The sequence below is a fragment of the Coturnix japonica genome, chromosome 3, assembly GCF_001577835.2.
Source record: "Coturnix japonica isolate 7356 chromosome 3, Coturnix japonica 2.1, whole genome shotgun sequence".
NCBI lineage: Eukaryota > Metazoa > Chordata > Aves > Galliformes > Phasianidae > Coturnix > Coturnix japonica.
The window spans coordinates 26,025,674-26,044,866 of NC_029518.1; the positions used below are offsets into that span (position 1 = coordinate 26,025,674).

The following is a 19,193-nucleotide window of genomic DNA, read 5'->3' on the forward strand; positions in this document are numbered from 1 at the left end:
AGACGGATTCCATTCCACAGAGAAAGGCTGCACTCCTTGGGCCTAATGACAGGTTGATGTAGAATTTATTTTCTTGGCAGAAGTAGTGATTCGTATATAAACTTGCATGTACTATACAGCAAATCTTTTGTTTCTTTTCAGTTTTCTTCAGTTATAAAGGTTAAATGTGTTCAGTTGGGAATCTCAAACTGTTCTCATACATTCTAGAAACAGAAACTGTGGTAAGACTAATAGGTAGATATACATTTCTTTTCGCTGTGGAAATGAACTTATTTCATTCAACCCTTGATGGAAAGGCTGTTTTGCTGTTTCTCAGAAGAAGCATACCATGTATTTCATGCTAACTAACTCTGTTATAGGACAGGAAAATCCTGAGCTCCTTTCTTAGGTTAACTTGGGCTCTTGGAGAATTTTCATGGTTCTTCTCTATCTTGAAAAAATTTCTCAAACATATTTTCACAACCTTTTTCGTACACATATAAACTGTCAGAACCTAATGCTGATCACAGTTACTTTCTATGTTAATATTTTAATCTTCTTTCAGTTACTTTGTTTCCAGGAACCAACGCAGCTACTATTGGATCTTGTCTTTGTAGCCAGAATTTTCATTGAAAGCGTGTGGTGGTGGTTTATGAAATGAACTGGCAATAAATAAATAAATAAATAAATCATTTTAATTCATATTAAACAAATAGTCCATATAAACACAAATACTCCAGGAAATTCTAAAAAAATAATTCAAATCTCGGTAGTTATTGAATCTCTCTAATATTAGTTAAGGCCTAAATATAGAATTTGGAAAAAAAAAAAAATCCAGAAGAGAAAAACCACTGTAGACCTCCATATTTTTATTTATTTTTTTTAATTCAGCTCTTAAAAACATCTTGTGTTCTAATTAAAAGTTGCTTCTTTAGAAATAAGATGGTCATCTCTTATATCTGGTCATTCCTCCTACAGCTGTTTCCAATCCTTCTGAAGTGCTGGATGCTCTTGATCCAGTAGAAGAGAAACTTCGAAGTCAAATTGAAGAAGAGAAAAAAAGGTAAAACTTCTGCCTCAAATCATGCTCCAGAGGATAAATGATATTGTATTACAGTTCTACACATGGTTAACCTCAGGGTTTTCTCTGACATTTTAAAAAATGTCAGCTCTGTGGTTTGCTGATAGGTTAAAAATTTGTATATAAGCTGTTGGTTTGTCTGTAAGATGCCACAGTAAGCAAATGGGGAAAATTGATGCTAGGGCCAATGGTCAAGAATAAATAAAAACTTAATATCCCCCTTGAGGATTAGCATTAGAAATTTGTTCTTTGAATCCAAATGTTCCTTGGACCTTCTTTGTTGATTCATGAATGTCATGCCTTCCTTGACCTAAGGAAAACTTATAGGCTATGTAGGAGTGACTAGTTATAAATAATATGTAGAATATGTGTTGGTTAACCAATCTTTCTGTTTGTTGTATTGTAGCTTTAGCCAGGAATATTGAAGAAAATAGATGCAAGGATATCACATCTATGTAATTTGCTAGGCATTTGTATTATTATCTGTAGCCTATGACTGTTTTAAACGACAATAATTTCTGTCCACATATCAGCTTTCATTTGGAAGGGTAATAAATGCATATCTCAACATAATAAAACCTGTATTTAAATCAATATTGGCTACACTTGAATTTCACTATTATTTTAGTAAAAATTTAGTTTTCCAGGCTAGGCTTCTTGACTCTCTCTAGTAAAGATGCCGTCAAATGAAAGATCTCTTCTCACCACCACTCTGTCCATCCTCACCACTCCATCTCTGATTATTAAATATTCTTTTGATTTAAAATTTGTACCATTTCTAGGTAGAATTAAACTTTATTTGGAAATGTGTTGTAAAGTATTTACTACTCTTTCTTCTTCTCTTATTAGTTATGATACAATGTTCAATCGCTTGAAAGGGCTGAAGGTAGAGATTGAACACCTGCAGCTTCTCATGGAAAAAGCCAAGATGAAGCTGCAGAAAGAATTTGAAGTCTGGTGGACTGAAGAGGGAGCAAATCTACAGGTATGCAAGTACTGTGAATTTCTTCCATTTTTATGTAAATTTAAAGTCTTTGATAATTTCATTAAGACGTGATTAATTGACAGCATAGAAAGGAGCATGAAGGATGAGGTTTGGGTCCTGACTCACCACCGTTCATTCCAGCGTAAATCAGACAAAGCAAATGTGAATTATGCTTTATGAAGCTAATACAAATAAAGCAAAACCCTCGCTTTCTGCTTTATTTTCTGTTTTGACTTACTCCCACACAAAGTTAAGGAAAGCCAAGAACAGTCCCAAAAATTCCAGAGTCTCTGATGGAACATAAAGTGAATAGAAGCAATTGGAAAAAAAATCTTACTGCTTGCTAACTATGATTTCATCGCTTTTATGACGTGTATATTATAAAATAGCAGTCAAAGCTGTGATGTGGACAAAACCCAACAAATGTAATTTGTTTTTTTAGCAATGTTTCAAATCTCTTGTAGTCTTTCTGCTTTCTTAAGCTCCCTGAGGGTCACTGACTCTCACCATAGAGCATGTGTCCCCCCTGATCTCCAGCTGAGTCCAACCACTACCATCCTTGCCTGTTTAAGAACTCACTGGAAACAGAGTGTTCTGTTTTAAATACTTTTGTAAAAATGAGCTAAGGAGATGTCATTTTAAGCAAATTATGTGAAGTTCACAAGGCAGTGAGACAGCTATATGGTTTCACAAACACAGGGGATGGTACAAAAGGTCTGGAAAGGAAACAACTGAAATAACAACATAGCTTTCTTATGATCTCCCCTTTTGACACTTTTTTTTTTTTTTTAAATGGCTTCCAAGCAGTGACATGGCATCTCGTAGCACAGCATGGCTGTGAAATGCATATCAGCCTAGTGGAAAAGACTGCTAAGTGCAGTCTGTACAAATCACTTATTATTAACTAGAAGATAAGCTTTAGTCTTTGGACAAAACTTGTTATAAAAGAGACAGAAGTTTTAGTCAGTATTTTGTTTAATCCCTGTGAGAATAAATGTAAACCGTATTTTAAAGAAAACAGTCTAAAATAAATAAGGAATTTAATATGAGGAGCTTACATATTGGTAAAACATCATGAAATTTGCTTAAATTCAAGTTATTGTTACAAAATCCTTTTCAAATTAAAATCCCCGACCTGTGGCAAAGATGATAGTGTTTTAGTTAACTTCCTCTCTAAAAATTTAGACTTTTAAAATCACTACAAGTGATATTCTTGAATCCACTGTAGCACATTTTTTCTGTCCCTTAACAGAAGAGGTCTCTCATGATTCACCAATAGAAAAACTGGGGGGGGAAAAAAAAAAAATAGAAAGGGATTGATCTTGGATCTTGACCTATCTATACATCTGAGCTCCTGAAGAAACTCAAATGGTGAATATGTACTGTTACAAATTTAAACCCTTTAACCTGAGCTTAAATATCCATGACTCAATCCTAAACACTTTTCTCACTGTTCAGAAGTGTTTGTCCAAGTGAAGAAAATACTGTGTGATTCAGATTGTTTTTCGAATGAGTCACTGACCTACCTCATTTTTGCTGAGACCTGTAGGCCAATATTAAGTGCTTTATAAAAAAAAATCCCATCCTACTACATAGCTTTGTTTTTCAATCTAGACCCAGCAAGAAAAGACAGAGTTGGTTAGCTCACCAAATACCACAATGGTTTACCCCCAGTTTATCAAATCTTCACAACATCCATTGGCTAGCAGGTAAATTGATCATTTTTCTCCTCCTTATTTAGCTGTAAGAAAATGTAAGATTTATAGAACTGTGGTACACCAGAAAGTTTTGCAAATATCACATTCAAAAACTGCATTTTTAGTTACAAGAAACTGACTGTGTAGAAAACAAATTCTTATAATTCAGTTGTTTTGTAATCTCATTGAAGGTATCTTATTGTAAATCAGTTCTTATGACTTGCTTTTCTTGGTACCCTGGAAACCTATCACTAGGACTTTCATGACTGATAGCTAAGAAAAACAAGCCTGTTATCACTCAGTTTTACTATCCAAGCATATTGTATATGTATATATACATATATATTTCCTTATAATTTTCTTACATTTTTTTTTCCCTTCAAATGCCTTTACAGCATATACCAGAGAACAGGTCTCAGAAGATGATATTTAGTATTTGGAATGGAACATGTGACAGTGTTTGATCACTATAAATTGCTGACCTTATTTTAGTGGTCTGTACTGCCCCATGTGGTCTCTCAGTAAAACTAGCATACTTTTTAATAATGTGGAGTTCTCTGCGTGTAAGTAATGGACATTTTGACCAAGATAACTGACTGATCCTTTCATAGGTATCACAGACCCAGAGCATTCACATTCTCAAACTTACACTATAGAACAAATCAGAAGTATATTGTTTAGTTTTCTCATATCTACTACATATCAGTATACTTTCAATGGTGATTTGAAGTTGACTGTTTTTTTTCCTCCACACAGTTTCAGAGAGCTGATCTTGTATCAACTGTTCAAACATACTAGTACATTTCCAGTGTGATGCATATAGAATTGGAAACACTATTTCTGCTTTTTGTGAGGCAGAGCTGCAGAATGAACATCCCACTGTGCATGAAATTTTACTTTTCCTCCTACCTGAGGCAATAACATTTTAAAGTAGAAGCTTCCAATTTCACAGTCTTAAAAAATATAAAACAGTAAAATCTTTATTCCCAAGGATTTATTTGACCCCCGTTGATGCAGGAACTTTGTGTTCCCGTTACTGTGAAGGATGAATCCAGTCTACAATTTCTCCTCCCTTTTACAAATGGCTCTTTGTTTCTAATTCAACTCAAAATCAGCAATCTCTTTCTGAAATGATTTTGTTATGTTCACCTAGCAGAACAGTTAAACTTGAACTTGCCTGTTCAAGTTACTTCACAGAACTGCAGAATCACAGAATGGCCCAGGTTGGAAGGGACCTCAAGGATCATGAATCTCCAACCCTCCTGCCACAGGCAGGGCCACCAACCTCCCCATTTAATAGTAGACCAGGCTGTCCCCATCCAACCTACTTCTCTCGCTGAAAGATTAATTTCACTGATGTTGAATTGTTCTTTTATTTCCATTGAATCAAACAAACGTTGGATGCTTACTGGAATCTAAAAATTGTAGATTTTTTCCTTTTTTCAGAAGGAATCCATTACTTTGCTGTTTACTTATTTCTTTCCTAACCTCTTAATGGATCTCATTTGTCCTGTTCCAGAAAGCATCATGTTCAGTATCAGACCCTAAGCTTCTTTGAAATCTGTCACTTTAGTTTCCTTATATTTCCAGATAACTCTTCACATTCTATGAAGACTTCTAGCATCAGTTGTCTTAGTATTGATAGTCTTGGATTACAAAATTTATTCCCTATGCTATGGCTATGTGAAACAAGGGAAACATTTACATTTTTTGCAATGTTTTCTGTCTTGATTGTTTCTCATTGCTGCCAATTTTCTGCAGCATTACATGATGATAAAATATAATCTGAGAATAACATGTCTGATTAATGATATTTCAAAGCTTTGCAAATGTTTGTAACAATTTAACTTGAACAATTTATCTAGGAATTTGCTAGTGAAGCCAAATTTATTTTGCAACTAAACACAAAAATGTTCAGATTTTAAGCAGCTTGAATCTTTCTGAATATATTTTGCCTGTGTTTAAATAGAACATCTGTTCCTTCTACTTTTAAGGTTCCAGTATCTGGAGAACTGAAGCAGATTTGTTTTTAACAATGTAGAGGTTGCATGCCTTTGGATGTTACATACATTCTCCACTTTTTTTTTCAGTGCCACACTTGCAAATCAAGCATTCATGCAACAGTGCTTATCATTCTTCCAGTTTCTCCACTTCAAGGGCTAGATGGAGCTATCAGCTCTTGGGTTTTCAAAGCAAGGGAAACACTGCAAAAACAGTGTGTACATCTCTCAAGCTGCTGCCCCAAGCCTGACCCAGACATATGCTTCACAACAGACAACTCAAAAAGAAAAAGCAAGTCACCCACTGGGTAAAAACTCCTGCTACTAAGTTTAAGAAAGTACTGAGAAATCTGAAGTAGATGGGCTATGCCAAGACCTTCAGGCTTAACACACAGAGTGGGGGATCATTGCCCTCATCCCCCACCACATCATAATAGCTTTCCATCAAGTGTGAAGCAGTATTAGCAAAATTTCCCCTTTTCTCATCACTAGAAAATCACCTAAAACTCAGGTTAAACAGAAGCATCCTGGCTTCTGGGAACAGAAGAGAGATATAGACACCCTAAATGTTAAAGAATCTGAGAAAACTCACCACTGCACAAGAAAATTACATTCATTTATCCCTTTTTGATGCAACAGATCTTACAATACCATGGAAAAATAACCATAGCTTTAAGACAAAGGATGCAGGTTATCTCCATACAGACCATCCCTCTAATTGAGAAATGTTAATGATTTCTGAGATATGTAAATAAGACTTAGAGTTCTACCAACATGAAAGTCTCACTTGTTTGATTAGTACTCTGTTAACCACTTTCATGAAAGTAACACCTCCAGTCATTACAAAGCTCCTTTAACTTGCAAACAAGCATGTCTGGCTGTAATGTCTTGCAGACAGAGTAGTTTAAGGCCCTGTTTTATTACTGGACGCAGTCATAATTTCCTGTTTTGGGGTTTCACCTCACTCAATCTAAGTTGGTTTGCTTTAAATATCACCTTCTTGAGGTTCTCAGTTCTCCCAGATCACTTTAAAACCAGTTTTGGTCTATTGCCCCAGATCCTGGAGACCAATTGAAAATGAGATCCTTTGAAGTCAATTCCTTGTCACACCTATAGTGTCTGTTATTTTGGAAGCAAAAGATAGTACTGCGTGCCTGTTTGTTTTGTTTTTATATTGGCCTGAATCAAAGTCCATTTTTAAAAGTGGACTTCAACAATTTTGGAAAGTAATTTTCATTGAAATACAGTGAGAAGCATGATTTCAAATATGAAAATTATATCAGCTGATATAATGAAATATAATGATATAATGAAACTTATATCAGCTGACTCACAGTATTTATAAATGTACACAATCTGACTGTGGCAAGTAAAAAGCAAAAAACCTTATGGCAATGACAAACAATCCAATTAAGTCACAGTACCTTACATTCGTTGCAGGTTAAGAAGGCAATCATGAATGTCTGTTATGATTCAGTTGATGCGTTTTTATTTATTAAACCACAATTATATGTCTTGGATAGCTTGGTATCCTGGGGCACAGTCAAAGAGTTGTTCTAGAAAATGGAATTGAAGCCCCTAGATCACTTCATTTTTAATAACTGCCAAATCAATGGCTTTTTTAATATATATATATAATACTGAAACAGAACTTCAATCTAGAGCTCCCAAATGCTGTTAAACCAAGTAGTAGGTAGTATCATCATACATCCTTTATTGTTCTTGCAGTACATATCCATAATAAAATATGGAGTATTATTAATGTCGGGGGAACAATATCATTTTCAAAGAATGAACCTGGAACAGTATAATACACTGACATTTTAGTGAAAATTTTCTTTCCTTTTTCAAATTCTCTGTCAGAAATATCACATCGTCCTTCCACAGTGAAGTATTGCAGAGCAGGAAAAACAAGAACTTGCCCATTCTGCCATCTAGTGGAAAAATCTTATAACTGCGTAATTCCATCTTTTGACTTCGATCTAGAATGACACTAGATACAGCAGCGTACACAAAAACCTAGAGAGAGAGGGAGTTGTCCTAAGACATCCCCTGGCAGAAATCTGCTTTCTTCATTGTAGGACTCCTTGCTAATTATATCTGTAGACGCAGGAATGCACAACAGCGATTCTCAATATATTTGGCTCTCATCAAGTCACATTCACAGGACTTCAGTGAGTTTTATTCAATCTCCAATTATTTTCAGTCATAATTTTGCCTGGCCAAAGAAATAATGAAAAATTTGCTAAAACCTCACTTGGGCAATTTTCAGTTTGGGAACTACATATATCTCTACAGACTGTTCATGAGGCTTATCAAAGCACTTTGCAAGCCCTACTCAGAAGGCAAATCCTAAAAGCATGATCTTCCTTATGCATTCCTGAGTAGCCACATTCTCTACATAAAGCTCATCATCACATGACTTCAAGTGAAAACAGTCTTTCTTCCCATAAACAAGAAGTGCTTTATATGTATATATATATACATATATATATATATATATATATTTGTATAGAAGTTATATATATTTTAATAACTTCTTTGTACTTATTTAGCATGTACTAACATTCTCTCTACAAGGACTATATTCTTGCCTTCATTTCTTCTCCCATTCCAGCTTTTCAGAGACCACAAGAGCCAATTCCAATGAAGATCCATCTGGGAGAAACAATTCAATCATTTTTAATAACCCAAGTACAAAAATAAGGTAAGAAGCCTACACAGGCATAAAGGAGAGGAAAATACAAGCAGTATAACACCTAGGTAACCCTCTATTGCTATCTTTATAAACAGTTTCTTTAAAATGAAAGAGAGAAAGAGAGAAAAAGAGGGGAAGGGAAGAATAGCAGATTTTACTCAAAATTCCTCAACAACATCACAAGCTTTGCACAAGTACTTGCATTATCACTAGGAAGGAGGTGGTTTCCTTTTGGCCTCAGGCTTTCTTCCACATGCGCTCATGATTCCTCATGACTGCTGCTTCTGAAAGAGAAAGGGACTCTAAAACTATAAATAAAATAATTTGAAAGAAAGAGATCTGAGTGTGTAACTATCGCAGACTGCAAGTTCTGGGTAGAGATTTTTTATTGTTTATGTTTATTGTGATTTTGTCCTCATGTCACTGATGTAAAATTTCATACAAAGTTTTTTGTGACGCCTTGAAATACTTTTGAGTTTCCCTCCTACAAGTTATTAGAGTAAAATAAAACAACAGCAGCAGTCTGAGTTTGTCAGGCTTAGCAAATGTTATATGCCATGTTCTTGTGAAAATTAGCCTAACAGGTTAGCAGCAACTACTATTTTGTGTTGTGTTTTTGGGTGGCTTTTCATTTTTTCCATATGTTTCCATTTCCCCGTCCTTTTCTCCCACTAAAACATCATGCCAAGGTAGTCTACACCCAGTGGTTTTGCTCAGTACTTCTAGCTACTAAGAGCTTTAGGAAAATATAGTTAAGCTGCTGTTTTTCAAGCTGCAGAATTACGAACAAACTGCAAGTTTTTTTTTTTCATCTTCCAAAATAAGACTTACCTAGAACAGCAAATCTATATATATTGTGTGTTTTTTAAATTATTTTTATATTATTGCTAATCACGTGAAGATCAAGAAAAATAAACTTTTGATGGTATCTTGAGTTATCCTTGTAAGTTGCAGACGAAATATTTTATTGAGTTTGTATAGCAATTTCTTTCTTTTTTTCCTCCCATTTTTATTCATTAATTTTGCAAGAGGGGACTTATTAGTATTATTCCAAAGACAAGGATGTCAGGTTTGTTTTATGGTAGGCATAATTACTTTCTACTGCAGCAGATGGTAAAAAACGGCAGAAATAACAGTAATGACAAAGGTAGAAAATAATTTTTCTCCATTACCACATGTGCTTCCATATTGTAATTTTTATCACTCTATTTCTGATTTTTACATTAATGCTTAATCTTTTCATAAGACTAATGACACAGAGACAAATCCTTAGCTGATTAGAATAACTTTCCTATACTACTACATCATTATATACCACCAGTGTGTCTACCTAAAAGCAGACGTAAATTAAGGACTTAACTGTGCAGAAATGATATCTCCATCTGGACAGGAGACTCACCAGCACAAAGTAGTTGCCTCTGTCAGCAGATATCCTGAATATCATGTGACTGTTTACTTCTGTGTTCAAATGAAAACTTAATTCCCTTACAGTAGGCAAAAATGCCAATGATCTGTTTAAATAAAGAGCTGTGGTTTTTTGTTTGTATGTTTGTTTCCAAAAGCAAACAAGCACATGGCATAGTCATATCCATAATTTCTTTAAAAAGTCACCATACAAAGCTTTTCCACTTGTCTGTAAGCCTTTGATTGATCTGTAAAATACTTTTAACCTTTTGTGAGAGGTTTTATAACTATTTCGCCTGTAATTCCACCAAACTAAAACGCTACTATTAACTGTTCTTAGGAGTCTCCATTAAGACATCCTCAGCTTATTTCTACTCTGAACAGTGCAATTTCTAACAATTGCATTTGAAGGAGAGTGGAGATAAAGCAATAGAATAATTGCTTTATTCATTTGGTCCACAAATATGCTTTCTCATTTCAGGACCTCACCAAGTTCAAGTACATCTATTCCTCTAACTGGAGACAGCCAGACTGATGCTGACATCCTAGCTTTCATTAAAGCAAGACAGAACATTCTGCAAAAGAAAGGTAAATCCTAAAATAAATGAATGAATAAATAAATAGCTAAACTTACAGTGATACAAGGACAAAAGTGAGAACTGATTCGAGCAAACACTTGAGATTGTGCAAATGATGACATTTCAGCCTACCTCATCAATTAAACTGGCTGCTGCATCTAATAGAGTATGCCTTTAGCAGGCATTTTATTATATCAAGGGCTAATAAAATGTTCTATGGGTATTTGTCAACAAATCAGTTACTGAGAGCAATCATAGGTAGGCAATAAAGTTAGTTCATTCTACCAGGTAGATAAGTAAATTTGGCAGGAAGCAGAAAGCACTAAACACACAACAGTGGCACTGCGAAGTCACTCAGGAGTAATTTGTCATGATAAAGAAAAACAACCTGCAAGGTTTTTTCCTTCTTTATTTTCTTCTTTCTTTTTTCTTTTTTAATAATAGTTTTTAGTGGCAGCTAGCAATTAGACAGAAAAATGAAAGCAATAATGGTTACTGAAGCAATAACTTTCCATCAGCACTCGAGTGCTGATGACAGCATTATTCAGCAAGCCATCAGCACCTGGCAGATGGTGTTACCACTGTCACAAAGTGGGGTTTTGTTATCATGCTGCTTATCAGAAAACTGTCAGGTAAACACACAGTGGCTGAAAAAAAACCAGTCCTTTTACATTCATCCAAAGCAAACACTCAGCACACTCTGGCTTTTCCATTTTGTCTTTATTTAGAAAAGCTGTTGTCAAGTTTCTTCTGCAAATGAAATTAAATTGAATTTATAGGCTGCTCACTATAAGGAGGTTAGAGATAAGTTACTTACAACAAACATTTCATGCCTTTAGAGTGTCCAGATCTGATCAGTTTTGTGTACAGTAATTTATCAAGCACATCTTGTTCTGTGATCATCTGTTTCCAAGTCATACCATATCAGGAACATCTTTCTCAAATGCCTTTTCCATCCTACATGCTTTTCAGCCACAGTCAATTACCTGCCATCATACATCAGTTTCAGAAGGGACGAGGCATTATCAACTTTGCCAGGCTTAAAGTTATGAAAAGTATACTTGCAAACAGTCAGAACTTTTACAATTCTGTTAAAGTTCAGTTAGACAAGATGGGCTGCAGGCATCACCATCAACGGCCCAAAATGACTGACAATGAACAGAGAAACATTTGCATAGTGCTTATTCTGATCATTCTGTCAACACAGGACTGATTTGCACAAGCAGGAATTAGTAAAGAGGCTAGATAACTATGGCCTACATATTGAAAACATGTGGGACTTGATGTGGTATAGATAGGAGACAGCTCAGCAATAAGCTGTGAAAAGGATTTGGAGTTAACCTGGCAGATGAAAGAAAGCTTCACTTCCTTGGTTGCTTGCAAGTAGAGGGAAAATCTCCAAGATCTGAAGGATGCAACCTCTGCTAGCAGGAAGCTTTGATGAAAAGAAGTTTGTTCTGGTTTATCATGATAAAGAGACCGGGACTGTTAAAGAAATACTTTGCCCTTCAGCACAATAGTGGTACGTGAGGACATTTATGAGATGCTTTTCTAAATGGCATAAAATGGGCTGAGGCAGAACTTCCACTGCTCCAATCTGTGATAGTAAAGTGTGTTTTCATTTTCAAGTACAACATGGCACAAGAAATGCTCACCACTTTCTCCTCTAATCTTGCATGAAATTCAAGGTACTGAAGGTTTCACATGAACTGTATTTCATCACAAGACTTCTCACTTCAGGGCAAGCAAGTTTCTGAGCTTGTCTCAGTGCATAGTTGCCTCAGCTATTTTTTCTATCCACTACTTCACTCTTCTTTTATTTGTTTCTAAACTTAAAGAGAAGAACAGTAACTGCTGTAGCACTGTGCATTATTGGCTATAAGGATTTTCAGTAAAAATTACCTCCAAAGCAAATGAGAACTGGAAGGAAGTTTTATAAAGAATAGTTTATAAAGATCAAGTACAGCTAAGTAGAAAGGGTAGAAGAAGAAGAGTGAATAGCTCAGGGATAGAAAAATAAAAAGAAATTAAAGGTTTTATCAATTTCACAAAGAACTTTTTATCAATAAATGTCAAACTTCAACTAGATGAAACAGAGAGAAGTGACTGCCAAAGCCATTAAGTTGAATCAGAGCTTCCTGGGTAAGCTGTGTACCATTTCCCAGTCCAGTGCTTTTTTGTCTCCCCTCCCCAACTCTCTTCAACTGAGAAGCTCAATAAGCATTTCTGCATTAACGTGCAAGTGTGTGCACTCCTGGCTTGATTATTACATATAATGTGCCATGCAGGAAACAATGAGAAAATGCAAAATCTGGTAGGTCTAAAAAACCTCAACATATTTTCAAACTGTCTCAAAGTCTTTCAAGCTGTTGTATCAGTATCTTAGAAGCAAACTGAGGGCCCAACTTTGCATTAGCTGGGAAAAAAAGAAATGAAATAAAAGAGTATAAATGTGTGCCAAAGTCAATAGAATGGAAAAATAAATATCATAAACAGAAAGCAGAGGAATGCTTGTTATCTTCAGTGACAGTAACATGGGTGAAATAGTGAGAGATCTCAGAGAAGATTTGCTCAGTTTTTGTAGGTTGTTACTGTTTGTTTTCTAAGCAGAGATGAATTAAAGCGGATATATCCACCGGGTATTGCTGAGATTGTCAAAGCCCTGTAGCAGCTAAATTGAAAATCTTTTGCAAAGTACTCTGCACTTTTGTTGCCTTCTTCAGTCTTAAGGAAAATAAATGAAAATACAGAAAATTAATTCTTTTTCATCTTGGAAGTTTTAAAGTAACTTATTTTTCCTCTATTTTATGTATGTGAAACTATTTTTTAAACTGATGAGATATTCTAAAACACAGCCTGGTAAATTTTTAATCTCCTTTCAGGCCTGGGAAACAAATGAAGTTCTTGTGGCAGTCCTCTATTTCCTTTTAGAAACTGTTGAAGACCTTTCTTCATTACCTTCCTCTTCTGAGAAGAAGCAGCCATTTCGGATGTTCAGATTTAAGTACAATGATAGAAAAGTAACTTCTATCTGGCAGCAAAAATCCATTTCTTCAGGGGATTATATTTGAATATTTCAGTTTCAGCAGCTTGCATTAAAACTAAGCAAAGCTTACACAAATAATCATGATTTTGCCAAATATATTTGTTCACTCAGAATTTACTGTTGTTTTTCTAGATGTTAAGTTTATTACTGTATTAATGTTCTTCTACATCTCTAATCTGGGTAATACATATTACTAACGATTGAATGTTGTTATTTTTTCCTCCTTTGGTAGGTATATACTGGAAGCTTGCAAAGAAATCAGATGAAATTGGCTAGTTTTATTTGCATGGATTTGAATAAGGTGTTAAAATTACATCTATTTTGCATTTAGAGATGTCTGAGAAAAAAATTCTGGGTTAAAAAATATTACAAAAATAATTTGAGATCTTTTGCTGATTTTAATTGTACCCAATACCTAATAGTTTTAATACCTGATTATTAAAATGTGGATATTGTATGGTAATATGAAAATTAATTTTTATTGGAAATAACCTCTACAGTTCAAAATTTCCAGAATTATTTCATTTGAAACACATCATCAGCCACCTCACTGTGCTCACATCCACTGTTTGGTCTCCAGAAATGTTCAGCAAGCATTAGTGAATGTCAGTGGATGCCATTTTTTCCACATGGAGGAATTCAGTGACACACCTTTGCTTCATACGCACTTTCACATCAGATGCCATTGTGTCAGACTGTCCCTCTGCTGCCACCTGTCAACAACATGGAATGGAATATTGGTGGGAAGGCTCAACCTCTGCTGCCATATCGCCAGCATCCGCCTCTAATATCATGACCAGAAATTCAAATCCTGAATAATAAGGAAGGATATCTGTATTCAGGACATTTTAATGGGAAGGGAACTTTATAGAATTGCAGTCCTCGCCACATGGCTCTCTCATTGTGCATATAGGTGTATGTGTTTTCTTTCAGAAGCAGTCTGGCATGGATGACTGTAGCTTTCAGGGTCTTCCTACAAAAAATATGCTAGCCCAGCTAATTTTCAGAGCCTGACAATCATTAAAGCTCCTATGAGTGAGCATCTGGTACTTTTTTAGCTGATGATTAACTTGAGCCCCTTCTCCCTTTTCACATGTGGGTAAAAAATGGAAATGCAGAGCCTGAAAGCAGCAGGCATGAGTGGTTCCTTATCCTAACTCCATGGACTAAGGGATGTTCAATTGTGGAATCATCTTACAAAGAGCTCAGGACTACCGGGAAAGGCAGTGAAGGGGCTGGTCTTTTTAGGGTAAAAAAGGAGAAACTGTTTTGTGACCGGGCTGAATCCAGAATGTTTATGAGTTTCATCACCCTACTTTCACTGGTACCAGCAATGTTTGTGTGGTACGGACGGCTGCTATTAAATGTTCCATTTATTCAGCTCTATAGTGTTCTTAGTCCTGGAGAATCTGTTGTAACTAGAGACCTTATAATGCTTTCTTGTACAGATGTCTATTGTTTAGAGTAAGGCTTTACTTGTCAGTACTTCCAGAGTCTCTTCGTGGTTCTACATTAATATCACCCTGAGTAAGTCATTAAGCCAGTTTCATTTCAGCTTCCCAGCCTGGAAGACAATATCTATCATAGAGGACTTGTGTCCAGCTTCATTTGTTTGACTGAGATCTTTGGATAAAATTGTTTACATAAGAGGAAGATACTGTGATTCACATATTTATTAAGTCATAAATATTACCTATTGTGGACAGAGAAAAGATGAAGAAAGATAAAATTTGTCTGTTAGTTTCATTTCTTGTGGGCATGTTACCCAAATTTTCTGTTAAAAGGATCTCCAGCACAGTAGCTGGGAACATTGGTGAATAATTTCTGGGTGCCCAGGATAGTAATATCTTGTGAGTGTAACATAGTAAGTACAGAGCAGGGATGGCGGCAGCAGTATGCCCTTCCTCACAGCACCCAACTGGCAGATCAGCTGAACTCCACTGCTAGTTCTAGGGTATCTCTTTTACCTCCTCCTGGGTGCTATGGTGTTCCAGCTGCTGGAAAAGCAGGCAGAAACACACTCTCAGGACCAGTTCCACCTGGAGAAGCTCAAGTTCCTGCAGAACTATACATGTTTGGACAGGCAAGCCCTGGAGCAGTTCATACAGGTAAGAGGAGCAGGCTTCCATTATTTTGGCTCAAGCATCTTCAAAAAGTAGATTGTCCTTGTAAGGCACTTCAGCCCAAACCTGTGCAAATTCTGCTCTTCCTTTCTACCAGAGGTTGTCTGTGCCCATGAATGCATGCACCAGAAGCTGTGTAATTTGTAATTTACAGCAAGTGCTAAAAAGCTCTGAGCTCTTATTCAGTATGGGTTGTAAATTAATAGCATCTTCAATTACATTTTAATCTATTCCTCAAAACAGGCTGGACGTGAATTGCAAGTCCTTACTTGGTATTACTATGGACAAATTCTCTCATTCCAGTATTATAAGAATTGGGCAAAAAATAAATAAATAAAAATCCTTGAATTCTCTCTTTCTTTATGGTTGGAATTTCTCTAGACAGAGCTCAGTGCCTACATGGTTTGAACTCTTACTATCAGGTCATTAAAATTGGCATATATATGAAATACTTAACAGTGCAAGATTACTGAGGATTTCCACCAAGTCACATGCTTCAGATCAATAAAAAACCAAGATTGTATAAATGGGTTTGAGGAAACAGTGAACTCCTGATCAAAAAGGGATCAGAAGGTGTCTGAACTCTGTCTATAAGGATGATCTTTTGACTAATACTATGACGTATTTCTTATGGAATATTTGTCTCTGTCCAAGAATGGAATAGAGTTTTTAAGAACTTAAATGCCTGAAAACATACCTGTTTCTTTCCAGCTACATCAGTTGCTGGTTTTACCTGCCTTTCCTTTCCTTCTGTGGTAATGACGGTAAATGTGAAGACTGAATATTACTCTAAACCATAGTTGGATATTTTATAGAATTAAAAGGCTCAGTTAAATCTCTGGTACTCTAGAAACCCTAAGGAAGATTCACAGATGTCCGGATTCTCTTTCCTCCAGTGGATCTTCTTTAGCCTTGCCAGACCACTCAGACTATCGCATTTTGCTGCGACCCAGCTGAAGCAGATGCATCTCACTTGTCAGCTATTCCAGACTAAACCAGCTGAGGGCACCAAATTATCATACACAGTGCACCAAGCCTTAGTGTACTCACCACTTAACCTTCAAGGTAAACGTGGAGGTGGCCCTCTCACTGTCATTTAGGAAAGTTGTCCAGCTCTGACTAATAGTATGGAATAGAATTCTTTCAAGATTTCATCTCTAATTAATGCAGGGGAGCAATCATTTCACTGTATATTTTAACTGTATGGCTAAGGAGACCTGTCCATCATGACAGATGTGCCATCCTAAAAAGTGAGTGTTCATGTGGTGAGACATTTGGCAAAGTTATGAAGTTTGTGACCTGGACTTCAAAAGTGATCACAGAATGACCTGGGTTGGAAGGGACCTCATGTAGTTCCAACCCCCCCGCCTAGCAGGGCCACCAAACATACACATTTACTAGAGCAGGTAAGTGATATCTAAGAAAAAAAGAGGTTCTTGAAATTCCTGCCTCTGAGCAGATGGCAACCTGCTTCATTCAGAGATATTCTGAGAGAAAACAAAGGAACGCATTATTCATTAAGGCAGCTAATAAGACATTTGCTACATAACCAGAATCTAGATCTCTTTTGCACATAGCAGTATGATCACCTGTTAAGAGCTATTTGGAACAGCTAATCTCCAGACTATGAGAATCTTGATATTGATTAAAAATTACTGGGAACTCATAGCCAAAAAGGGTAATTCATCCTCACTGGTATTTACATGGACAAAACTGAAACAAGCATGTTCCTCAGACCCTTTGCCACTGGTACAAACACACATTTACACATGCCCAAATTTAAATTTGGAATAAGATGACTACACCGGGTAAGGAAAGGAGCTATATGTATTTTTTAAGGCATGACTTCGCTTTGTATTCCAAGTTTGATGACCCTGGGGACTCACTTCATTCTTCTCCCCTTAACCTTCAAGTAGTTATGGAAGTGATTCTACTTCAGTGGCCAGTTCTCTGGTGATAAGAGTTCAAGTTCCTGGCCAGCTCTATTTAAGAGTTTTGCCACATCAGCACAAGACCTCTCTCAGGTCATTTTACTTAAGCTCTAACCTGTTATCTGCACTATTTACTGCTCTGCTTGCTCAAGATGGAAAGTAATATCTACTTATCTGCTGCATTTTTACTGACATTTTTTCCCGTTGATGTGTAACGTGTGGCTCATCTTTGCTCTCTTGACCTCTTCTGCCTCAGGTCCTCATGGAAGCATGGGAAAAAGGGGTCAACCCAGAATGAAACTCTACGAATCCCAGTAACTGGGACTTCAGCACTTCTTTCTTTTTTGCAGGAACTGTTGTCACTACTATAGGTGAGGTACTTTCTTTCCTTATAAATTGGGGCTTCCTCCAGCTGTCCTGCAAATCCCTGAGAAAAATAAAACAAGTGTACAGAATACACCTACAAGACTATCTTGACTACTGTGGGTTATATTTTCTTACATATTTCAGGCCATACCTATTCTTGTGTATCCATCATATCAAACTTGCAAAAATGGCCAAGTGCCTCTTTGGCATATGTGATACAACTGTGTACAAACACAGCAAATCCTGAGGTCACTTTGAAGTACTCAGTTGCACTCACAACAACATCAGACTTACAGAAAATGATGGTATTTGTTCAGAATGGAATATTCAACCATAAATGTCCTCTTAGCAGTAGTGAATGCACAGGGCTCTATCATAAGCTATAGCAATTTGTAGACAGAATTAATTGTGTGGAATCATAGGCCTACGGGTCCTTGAGGCATAATGGAAGTGAGTTTCCAAGCCCAAGAAATGATGGCTTACAGATTAACCACGAAACCTTGTCTTGTAACTTTTCTTCTGTTCCAGGCTATGGTAACCGATCCCCCAGCACAGTGGCAGGACAGGTCTTCTGTGTGTTTTATGCCTTATTTGGAGTGCCGCTTAACTTGGCCTTCCTTAACCAGTTGGGGAAAGGCCTCAATGCTCATCTGATTACTCTGGAAAGATGGGTGCAAAAGCCAGGCCATGACCAGGTACAGTGTCAATCTATCATTTCTTCCCCACTAGTAGAAACTATTTTCTCAGAGACCTAATTTCCTTGAGTGTGTTTACATCTTCTTGAAAAACAGCAATTACATTGCCCTCTATATCAGAAAATCAATATGCTATATTTATCTATGATAGCTTTGTAGTAATTTGCTTTTTTCCTGAGAGATTACAGATTTGCAATTTTAAATGCTGATTCTACAAAACTGTTAAAGAAGCATAGCCTCAATTTTAAGCAGAACTTTTAAGTTCTGTTGACTTTAGCAGAGCATATTCATACACACACATTGCTGAATCAAGCTCTTATTATCTACCCTATGCTACTATCTACTCCAGAGTCTAGGTCTATATTGTACAGAAGACAACTTTTTTCTTTTTGGCCTGCTAATCTAGCTTGAATTACCTTCCCTGACTGTGCCAGTAATTTAGTACTTCCTTTTTTTCTTTTTTTTTTTTTATAATGTAAATAAGCCATCCTTAGTGAATCACTGAATTAGTCCAGATGTATTGGAATAAGGGAAACACTGATAATATGAAATATGTGAAGGTCATTTGTAACAAAGTTAGTGCATGTTTCTGAGTGAAAGGTTCAATGTA

At 36.3% G+C, this 19,193-nt stretch overlaps 2 protein-coding genes across 5 annotated transcripts in view; both read left to right on the forward strand.

Annotated features, from left to right (window-relative positions):
• Positions 1–13,956, forward strand: part of KIF6 (kinesin family member 6) — a 121,951-nt gene extending 107,995 nt beyond the window's left edge. For 3 of the 4 annotated variants that reach the window (XM_032443233.1, XM_032443231.1, XM_032443232.1), the window contains 6 exons: positions 958–1,042; positions 1,910–2,045; positions 3,660–3,754; positions 8,360–8,449; positions 10,326–10,432; positions 13,305–13,956. In XM_032443233.1, the coding sequence (XP_032299124.1) occupies positions 958–1,042; positions 1,910–2,045; positions 3,660–3,754; positions 8,360–8,449; positions 10,326–10,432; positions 13,305–13,321 (530 nt within the window). In that variant the 3' untranslated portion in view covers positions 13,322–13,956. The remainder of the gene's footprint in view (positions 1–957; positions 1,043–1,909; positions 2,046–3,659; positions 3,755–8,359; positions 8,450–10,325; positions 10,433–13,304) is intronic. The other variant, XR_004306483.1, reaches the window with a different exon arrangement.
• Positions 13,957–14,142: 186 nt separating this feature from the next.
• On the forward strand, positions 14,143–18,962 carry KCNK16 (potassium two pore domain channel subfamily K member 16). Its single transcript, XM_032443749.1, is given in 3 exon segments — positions 14,143–15,576; positions 17,779–17,893; positions 18,417–18,962. Coding segments are annotated over 3 exon segments (555 nt in total). The 5' UTR covers positions 14,143–15,363; the 3' UTR covers positions 18,644–18,962.
• The last annotated feature ends 231 nt before the right edge of the window (positions 18,963–19,193 follow it).